At 42.0% G+C, this 10,891-nt stretch overlaps 1 protein-coding gene across 2 annotated transcripts in view; it reads right to left on the reverse strand.

Annotated features, from left to right (window-relative positions):
* The window catches only part of SLC6A20 (solute carrier family 6 member 20), a 52,318-nt gene extending 45,735 nt beyond the window's left edge, over window positions 1–6,583 (reverse strand). The window contains exon 1 of one of the 2 annotated variants that reach the window (XM_027872520.1): window positions 6,454–6,583. In XM_027872520.1, the coding sequence (XP_027728321.1) occupies window positions 6,454–6,583 (130 nt within the window). The remainder of the gene's footprint in view (window positions 1–6,453) is intronic. The other variant, XM_027872522.1, reaches the window with a different exon arrangement.
* Between the last annotated feature and the right edge of the window lie 4,308 nt (window positions 6,584–10,891).

Consider the following 10,891-nt stretch of genomic DNA (forward strand, 5'->3'; position numbering starts at 1 on the left):
CTGACCCTAGGCCAGTGTTCTACCTAGCTGCTTCATAGATAGGAAGAGACAGAGACAGGGACAGAGAGACAGAGACAGAGAGACAGAGGGACAGAGACAGAGAGAGACTGAGACAAAGAGAGAGGAAGACAGAAGAGAAACAGAGAGGCAGAAAGAGGTGGCTGGGAGGAGGGGGAGGGGCAGGCAAGGAACTGCTCTAGAGGAGGAAAACCTGGCCTCGGACACATACTAGCTGTGTGATTCTGTGTAAGACACCTAGACTCTCAGTGTGCTGGGCAACTCTCCAAGATCCTCAGCTCCAGAATGGTGTTGATTTGCTCTGGTAGAGGCAGGTGCCTCATCTGGAAGTTCCCTATATAAATGAAATCACAAGTCCAGTCCCTATCTCTCCATTAATATATATTATCATACGTGTGTGCTTATATATTAGTACAAATGTATACATACAAACACATGTGTGTGTGCGTGTGTGTGTGTGTGCGTGTGTGTGAGTGTGTGTGCACGCGCCCCCCGTAGAATGTAAGCTACTTGAAGGTAGGGACTATTTTAGTATTGTCTTTATCTCTCTACTAGATAGCATATAAATACTTAGCATTTATTAATTATTAATTTATCATTCCATTATTAGATTGAGTCTGTTACTAGATTGGATTGCACTTATACCTGCACATGCCTCTCATTTATCTTAGAGTTGGAAAGGATCCCATTCAGTTCAACCCAATCCTGACCAAGAATCCCCTGATTATCTCCTCCTTCCCTCTCCCCTGCTCTCTCTCTTCCTCTCTCTGATTTCTCTCCTCACCCCTTTCTCTCTCTTTGTCTCTCTACCTGGCAGTCTCTCACACACATATTTTCTATTGACTACATGGACCACATCTTCAGAGATGGAGCAGATAATGCAATCACTCTTATCTGTAAAGGTAGGCTTCGCAACACATAGTAGAAGGAGTATAGGATTTGAAATCAGAAGAGATGGGTTAAGATCCTGACTACTTGGTGCAAAAAGAATCATTTCCCATCTCCAGATCTCAGTTTCCTCATCTGTAAAATGAAGGGATTGGCTTAGCTGAACACTCAAGGCTCTTCTAGCCCTCAGTTCTATAACCCTTCCTCTGAGAATATCATTGAGCATCTTGACTCTAGACACCTTTTTATGTGTCATGGCCCCTTTAGCAGAGTCTGGTATAGCTTATGGACTCCTCAGAATAATGTATTAAGTACATAGAATAAAATGCATCAGATTACAAAGGAAACAAAAAGTTAGTACAAATAAAGATGTCATTTTCCCCCATCCAGGTTCGTGTTCAGTTGTGTCCAACTCTTCATGAGCCTTTTTGGAGTTTTCTTGGCAAAGATACCTTAATGTTTTGCCATTTCCTTCTCCAGCTCATTTTACAGATGAGGAAACTGAGGCAAACAGGGAGAAGTGACTTACCCAAGGTCACATAGCTAGCAAGTCTCAGAGGCAGGATTTGAACTCAGGAAGATGAGTCTTCCTGACTTCAGTCCCAGTGCTATATACCCTATGGCATACCCCCCTCCCAGCTGCTCCTGAAATCTATCCACAGACCCTAGGTTAAGAACCTCAGATCCAGAGGGAGAAGGATGTCCTACTTCCTACTGACTAGCCAGCATGGACAGCTCCATTAGGCTTTCCTTTGGAAATAATCTTTGCTGGAGACCTTGGGACCACATCCTGCAGACCTGCTGATTTGACCAAAAAGGGATTTGATGAAGCCTTGGCTAGTTGATTTTTGAGGTCACATTGATGTTCTTTATTTGGAGTTTAATCTCCAGAATTAACATTCCTTCCACCGGGCTGGGCCTTGGAAGGTTTGTGAAGGGATGGAAACCCAAAGAAATGAACCCTGAGCTCTAATCCATATTATTCTGGCCATGTGGTTCACAAATAAGTCCTTTGTTTAGAGGGCAGCATTAGGGGCAGGCCCACTTTGGAAGGCAGCTGCTTGCCAGGGTCTTCAAGGTTCTCCCACTCTCTCTCGTGGTCCTTTTGCATGAGTTTTTTGTGGGTTTTTTTTTTGGCAAAGAGTGGGATTACAGGTTCTCTGGGTTTGAAGCTGTAGTAACAATAATAGCTCACAATTACAAAGGCAACCTGATGTTATGAAAAGAGCAGGTCTCAAAGCTAGGAAGACCGGGTCTCAAGTCCTACCCTGATGGCATACTGGCTGTGTGACCCTGGTCAAGTCACTGAATCTTGTAGTGATCTAGGCAGCTCTCTAAGACTACAGATAGCAGAAAGATGCAGACCTGTATTGGGAGAGAAAGGGTTTTTTTTCCCCAACCACAAATTCCTTATATCGGTGAAATCAGAGGTCTAGTCCCAATCACAAGGATCCTTAGTCTTTTTGTGTGTCATAGATACCTTGGGCAGACTCATAAAGCCCATGGGCCCCTAATGTTTTTAGCTGTATAAAGTAAAATACAAAAAAAACTAATTATATTGAAATGCAATTGTCAAAATATTTAAAAACAAATTAGCAGCCCCCAATCCAGGGACCCCAGTTTAAGAACCTCTGACCTATCCCGTTTATATGATTCTTCATGGTTTGTTTGCAAAGCATTTTCCATATTTTTTTCTCACTTGATCATCACATCATCCTTCTGGCATAGATAATACAGGAACTACTGTCCCTATTTTACACTTGAGGAAACTGAGGCTCAGAGGGGTTAAAAGATTTGTTGAGGATCATGCAACTACTATACATCTGAAGACCAGCTTTATATCTACTCCATGGCTACCTCTCAAAGCAAATCACTTTATTTACATATTATTTAATTATGAAGTAGGAAAACTAGGAATAATAAGTATGATGGCTCACATTTATGTAGTCCTTTAAGTCTTGGAAAGGTAAGTCCTGAAATCAACAAGAAATCCCAGAGGTCATCTAGTCCAACCCTCTCATTTTACAGAGGAGGAAACTGAGGCCCAGGCAAGTGAAGCAACCCAAAGTCATACAAACATCACAGGTAGAATTTGAACTCAGGTCCTCTGACACCAGAACCATTATTCTTTTCACTGTACCATAGTAGTCCGAGCTGCCTGAATGGGGACCCAGCTGACCAGTTCCAGTTGGGTAAGTCAACTTGTCCTCTCCTGTCCTGTCCTGTCGTCTCCTCTCCTCTTCTCTCCTGTCCTCTCCTTTCCTATCCCCTCCTGTCCTGTCCTGTCCTATCCTGTCCTCTCCTCTCTCCTTAACTGAAGGTGTTCTGCCTGAAGGAAGTTAAATTTTGATGGCCAAAAGCTGCCTAGTTCACTTGGGGTTTACTGGCTACATCTCTCTCTCAAAGTCCAAGGCTAAACCCAATTCACTCTGGAGCTCATAGATTGGACAACAATAGGTCCCTGCCCAAGCACCACTTAATGGTTATTTTTTTGGGCCCTCCAGGCTCAGAATGAGTGTAAATAGTAACTGTTTCTCTTTTGGCCAGTAACCCTGAGGGTCTTCCCCTCCCAGTTTGATTTTTATTATTTAAAATTTTTTATTATTTTATTAAATGTTAAATTATTTTAAATTACATTTTGATTAAAATTATTTTTTTATTAAATCCCTTGACTCACTTCTTAAAGAGGCCTGTTCACTGAATGGGTGTTGCTTCACTCACAGTGAGAACCTCAAAAGACCTTAGCTTAAAAGGGCCAGGGTCCCTCATTGCATCCTGAGCCTTCTCAAGTCATGCTGATGAATATCTGGCCACTGGACCCAGATGGCTCTGGAGGAGAAAGTGAGACTGGTGACCTTGCACCGCCCTCCCTCACTCAAGTCTAAGTCAATTGCAAAGTCATGTCATCATCTCCCAGATGTCATGGTCTTCTTTGAGAATGAAGGACAAACACAAGGTACTGAAAATGTTATTGCCTTCATTTTATTAAAAATAGGAAATGGGAGAAATTTATAAAGGGGGGGAGTAGGGGGCATTTATCACCAGGCTGATACTTCCATACAAATCTGGCAACAATTTTAGAACTTACAGTGAAGCCAGAAAATTCAAATCCATCGAACATTGATTAAAACACCTACTGTGTGCAGCACAATATGCTACGTGCTGGAGAAACAGAGATGAATTCAGAGAGGGTCCTTGCTTTCTAGTTTTCAATCTAGCAAGAGGATGTAAGTAGATACAGGCCATAGAATGCCATAGGTATAGAGAAGTGAAGCACAGCGGGATGAAATTGGAAAGGAAAGAGTCAAGATTTAGGCGGGGCAGGAGCATGGGGAATCAGAGAAGGCTTCCTGCAGGAGGTGGTGCTTGAACAACTAACAACTATGCATGAAAAAAATTACCATTTTAGTGGGTGCCAGATGACAGAGCCTCAGACTTTTTTTCCTGAAGAACAGCCCCACTTCCCTACCTCTTCCTCTTCTCTCCCTAGAACTGAAGAACATTTGATCTGGAAGGGATTTTGGAGATGAACTGGTGCACCCCCTTCATTCTAGAGATGATTTTCTAGAAAGACTCAGAGAGCTGAAATGACTTACCCAAGGGCACAAAGCACGAGTCAGGATTCACACATAGGTCTCCTAACTCCCTATCTAGTGGTACAAGTTCATCCATTCTGTATTACTCTCTCTCTCCAAAGCTAGGCAAGAACTAATTGCTTGCACAAAGGTCAGGTAATCTCCTTTCCGTTCAGAACAGAGGTTGATCCTTGGACTATTTCCATAAACTCAGATTACCTTCACCTGCAAATCAACAACAGTGAAATACTTTGGTTTACTCATAGGTGTAAATCTTAGGTCCTTTTCTGGGGAGGGGCCACAAGAAATTGAAGTTTCCTTGGTAGCATTTCATTCTTATTCAGAATTTTACTTCAATGCCTCCCAAATATGAGCAAACAGAATCATATCTCCCTGGATTCATTCACCCACAGATGCAGGTAATAGAGCATTCAGAAAAAAATAAAAGTGTGTAGAATAGTTTGCCACATCCTTTTGGTTCCAATAACTGCATTGTGTGAACGTTCAATCCATCGTGGTGGGGTGAGAGAGATGGAGAGGAAGACTAGAAGGGAGGGGTAATCTGAGATTTCATCCTAAGACCTTTTATTATGTTGCCGGGCCATTGAGACATAGATTCACTTCCTATCATGACAGTAAATCATAGAATCACAGATTTAGCTGTAAGGGAGTTTGGAGTTCATCTAGTCTAAGAGTTTTTAATCTTGTTTGCTCATGGAACCCTTTGGCAGCCTGGTGAAGCCTATGGACCTTTTAGAATATTGTTTTTAAATGCATAAAACAATATACAAAGGAAACCAAAGGGAAATTAAAACAAATAGGTATTTTTTTCCCGTTCAAGTCCACTAAGCCCTTGAAACTAAGAGCCTATGGACCTCAGATTAAGAATCCCTCATCTGGTTCAAACTCACATTTTCCAGATAAGGAAACTGAGGCTTAGGGACATTTATAACCTGCCTAAGGTCACACAGATGATAAGCATCAGAGGCACAGTTTGAACCCGTATCCTCTGACTTCAAATCCAGCATCCTTTCCGTTGTACCATACAACCTCCTAGATATTTGCAGTCATCTGTGCTTTTCAAACACAAAAGTATAGGCTTCGGTTTTAGATTCCATGCTTTAATTTTGGAAAATGTCGTGGTGTAAGATTACTTTAGATTATAGGTTGTTCAATGAAATGTCAGAACGTTATTGCAGTCCCTCATGGGGAGCTGGTTGCTCTAGTTATACGGGAACATGCAAAAGAGGGGAGATGTATGGAAAAAAAAGCTTAAGAATCTCTGCCTTCTCAATGTTCCAGAACTCCAAAGCCCCACCAAACTTCTGAACTCTTTACTGAATTTTTTAAAAACTGGATTAAGATCAATGCAATTTATTCTCTTCTTCAAAGGTCGGCAGGAGGCTGTAGTGCCCGCTGGCCAGGGTCCTGGAGGCTGGGGGCCAAGTTTCAAAATAGGGAAGGCAACGTAGCAGCCAAGACTATACTCCCACTCTTCTCCTTACTCTTAAAGGTAAGGGTTTATCCAATATTTCTACTGGCCATTGTAATTTAAATATCGGCCTCCTTCGTCTGTTCATTAAAGCGATTTGTATCTCAAGTCCCAACTCCACTAGCCGCCCAGGCTCTAAGAACAGCAGTAACTTGGATCTCCCGGGGGAGAGGTGGAGAAACATAAGGAGAACCTTATTAAGATTCCTTTTTTTCTTCTTTCTCTTATTGACAACTCAGTTGAAAAGAATGGGAATGGTGAGGGAGCGGTTATTTGGTCTATGTTTATTTAGGGAAGTTAAATGACTTCAGGGCAAGGGGAGAAAGACTTAGAGCCACTCGGGAAAGGGTCTGTACTTCTGTACTTCTGGGCTTAAAAAAGAAAACAACAACAAACTCCAACAAATGCATATAAAAGACTAGCAGCCGATCATGTCTGGAAGCTTCCAGAACGGAACGGAGAAGCGAAAATCTCACTTACCCCCTCCGTACATTTGACATAAGTAGGGAAACCTCCAGACGTTCCCTAGTCCCACTGCATAGGAAATGCAGGCGAACACGAATTGTAAGGGGTTGCTCCACTGAGGTCGGGCTTTCTCCATTTCCACCATCGCGGCTCCCTGCGCGCTCGATGCAGGCTCGCGAGTCTTCTTAAGAGGCTTGCTTGTGCGCGTGTCCGCGGGTGTCTGGGTTCCTGGGAGCCTGCTTGCCTTCGCTGCAGCTTCAGGTGCTCTTCCAGCCCAGCCTGAGTCTGCAGGCAGCCCAGCCCACTACACAGACAGGAAAGCACACTTGCCAATTGTTATCAAGCATTTTAATTACTAATCTTATTAACGGGCACTCACGGTAGTAGGAATGCTGGTAAATAGTTTATAGACAACCCCCCCCCCCCCCCCCCCCCCCCCCCCCCCCCACTTTGGCCTAGAAAAAAACTTCCAAGGCTACTTGGAGTTTGGGTTGTTCATTGGCCTGGATAACTGGGGCCAGAAGGCGCTGCAGAGAGTAGGAATTGAAGATTTGGGAAATTCATTCTCCTTCCACATTGGAGCAAGGAGAGGGAAGGCCTGAAGGCAGCTGTGCCCACTTTTAGGGCTTATTTTTCCTGTGGCATTTCATGGTATAGAAAGGGCTTTCTTGGAGGCATCTCTCTTCTACCTAACTGCCCCTTTTTATAATGCAAATAGTACAACTCTTATTACACCCATTTTAGAGATGAGGAAACTGAAGTCCTGTGGTCACACAGCACCAAAGGAAAAGGACAACCTTGGAAGACAAGCCCAGTACTTCTTCCAGCAGTTTTTAAGGTTTACAAAGTGTTTCTCTTACAACAACCCTGTTTGGTCAGTAATAATAATAATAATAATATCTAGCATATACGTATATATGTATATATATAGCACTTTTTAAAAGGCTCAAGCCTTTTAAAGACAATTGATCCTCACAACAAGTAGGTAGTTGTCATGATTGATTATTCCCCATTTTACAGATTAAGAGACTGATGCTACAAGTCAATTGCCAAGGTTATATAAGTGTTTTAGGCAGGATTTGAACTCAGGTCTTTCTGACTCTCATCCTGGCATTCTACCCACTGAACCACCCAGCTCCCACTAACTAGTTTTATGACTCTAGTCTTTCATCTCTATAGGAATGAAGCTTCACAAAATTTCAGGTTGGAAGGAAACTTAGAGATCATGTTGTCCAAGCCTCTTATTTTACAAATGAGGAAACTGAGGTCCAAAGAGAAGAGGTAAGTAACTTGTCCAAGGATCCATAGGCTAGAGTGTTGAACCTGGTGTCATGGAGACCTGGGTTCAACACCTATCTCAACATTTAGTAGCCATGTAACCACAGGCAACTTACTTTTAACCCTTCTGAGTCTCAGTTTTCACACCTGCAAAATGGGGGTGATCATACTTGTCTTATAGACCTCAGAATCATTGTGATGCTCACATGAAATAATGTGATGCTCAAATGAAATAATTTTGCCCAGATCTTACATTTGAAAAATTTTTTTCCTGATATCTTAATATTTCTATATTGCCTCCCCCACTCAGCACTGAACCCGCTCTTGTAACAAAGAAAAATATTTAAGGAAAACTGACAGATAGCATAATGGAGTCTTAATAGTACTTAGTATAGTGTCAGGCACATAGTAGGCACTTAATAAATGTTTATTGAATGGCCACTTAATGATATCTGCAATAAATTCGCCCAATACTGTGCCCATGGTCCCCTGACTCTTAGGCACAAGGAGAGAAAGGTATGCTCTATTATCCGTTCCCTGGGACCAAGGTTGATCATTACAATTACTCAAGAGTTCACTTTCCTTTAACTGTCCTTTTCTAACAAAACAATGCAATAACAGTATATTCCCTTATGGTTTTACTCTCTTTACCCCCTCGTCAATTCATTATGTCTCTCCTCTTTAAAACAAACAAACAAACAAAAAACCCTCTCGTTCATTTCTTAGAATTCCTTTATTTTTCAGATCAGGTAATGATAAAGACATCCTTTGCTGTTTGTCCATTTCTTTTTTTCTTTTGGCTAGGCAATGGGGTTAAGTGACTTGCCCAGGGTCGCACAGCTAGTAAGCGTTATGTGTCTGAGGTTGGATTTGAACTTGGGTCCTCCTAAATCCAGGGCCGGTGCTCTATCCACTGCACCACCTAGCTGCCCCCATTTGTCCATTTCTCAAAAAGGACCAAGATATCAGGGAGGTGATGCCATGACTAGCAAGTGAATTGGATTTAAGTGAGTGAGGGCCGTGCAAAGTCACCAGCCTCAGTGGTAACATATAGATCAGGACGACTGGAGATGACTCCCCAAGACTTTAGCTAGGACTTGAAGAAGGTGAGGAAGGTTAAGTCGTTGGTTGCAGAGGCAGAGCTAGGACCCAGATTCCCTGGTTCCTTCCTCTGCTCTGTGCTGCACTGCTGGAGTGAACAGCTTGTTCAGAAGAAAAGGTTCCCACAGGGGAACAAACTCTTCCCCACTGTTCATGTGGGCCACCAAAGCTGAGGATAAGCCACTTGGGACGTTTTCTCTGGCCTTTCTGCCCACCTCGGCCTCATAAAGGATAAACAAGAAGATCTTTGTTTATAAAAGCCAAGTTTATGTGAATAGTCTGATTCCTAGCAGAGATAGGGAAGGAGAGGCATTGCCTTTCCCCCCACTACACTGTATATAGTATTCAGAATCCTTTTTTCCCCCTTCCATATGTATTCCTTGTGCTCAGCACACTGGGCACTAAACTTCATAAATGCATTTTCTAATCCAAACTAATTTATTACTATGTACCATGCACTGGACTAAACTCTAGGGATACAAAATTCTTGCCTTCATGAGGCAGACACTTTAATGGGAGAAACAACATACAAATAACTAGATCTGTATATGCTATCTATAGAATAGCAGGGAGGTAATCTCAAAGGAGATATTAGCAAAGGAGGAGGGTGGGGGTGGGAGACAGAGACTGGGAAGGACAGAAGGTGGGATTTGAGCTGAGTCTTGAAGGAAGCCAGGACAACAGAGAAGCAGGAGTGAGGGGTTGGGGGGAGGAGTTTTTCCAGCATGGGGAACAGCTAACGCAAAAGCAAAGAGTTGGGAAATGGAGCGTTGTGTTCAAGGAACTACCAGTAGGACAGTGTAGTTGGGGCGTAGCTTCCTGGAGGGGAGGAAGGTGTGAGGAGATTGGACGTGTAGTTAAGGGCCAGGATATGGAGAGCTTTTGGTGACAAACTTTATATTTGGACCTGGAGATAATAGGGAGCCACTGAAACTCATGGAGCAAAGGAGTGACTTGGTCAAATATAATCTTTAAAAATTTTTAAAAATTTATTTTATTTTTAATTTATGGAACAAAACAAACATCTCTATAACTTAGTACAATTAAAAAAAGGTTGCACGTGAAATTGCAGATTTATTATGTACAACTTGCTATTTATATCAAATACATAATAAAGTTATCATGTAAATTTCTTTTTTTATTCCCTCCTCCCACCCTGCCCTAGAGATGACTATCATGAGACACAAATATGTGTGTGTACATGTGTGTATATATGTATCTATGTATGTAAAATCATTCTATTTTCAAACTCTGAAAATAAATGACCAAAGAGCCACAGAGGTTATTCAACAACTGTTAACTCTGAAAATACCAAAGAGCTCATGGAGTTTGTACGCCAATTGTTACCTCTGAAAAATAAAATAAAATAAAATAAACCAAAGAGTCATAGAAATTAGAAGCAAAAAGCTTTCTTTATTCTATTAGAGAAGGGAAACCAGACCCGGTTGCTGGAGTCTTCTCTAGGAGGAGACCCAAAGCAGCAAGCCTGAGCCTTGATGCATGTAGTAGTGGCTAGACAAAGACCCAGGCAGTGAAGTGTAGCTGTGGCAATAAGGGATAACAGCAACAATGAGGCAAGTTTGATTCATGGTAGGGTTTCATGACAGGGACGTGGTTCCTACAGGTGCTTGTCTGAGCTCTGTGATTCTGTGATTTAGCTACAGCAGTGTTCATCCAGAGGGTGAGTGGAAAGGATTGTTGTCATGCCAAGCTCAGGGCACAGCTTGCCTGCTGGGCCTTAGCTCTGGAAGTCAGAGTGTCTCCTAAGAGTAGAATGAAAGGAGTGAAAAGAGAGGGGTGGTCTTGGCATGAGGATCCTGACACTATACATACTTCTATTTATCAGTTCTTTCTCTGGATACAGATGGTAGTTAATTTTATTTTTATTATTTTTATATATAATTATTTATTTCAATTTAATTAGTTAATTAATGTAACTACTTTGTAGTTAATTGGGATATTTATAATAGTCAAAATGACTTCTTTGCTCAGAGTTGTTCTTATAACAATATTGCTATTATTGTGTACAACATTGTCTTAGTTCTGTTCTTTTCGCTCTTCATTATTTTGTGTA

The sequence above is a fragment of the Vombatus ursinus genome, unplaced genomic scaffold (assembly GCF_900497805.2).
Source record: "Vombatus ursinus unplaced genomic scaffold, bare-nosed wombat genome assembly UNPS02014799.1, whole genome shotgun sequence".
Taxonomy (NCBI): Eukaryota; Metazoa; Chordata; class Mammalia; order Diprotodontia; family Vombatidae; genus Vombatus; species Vombatus ursinus.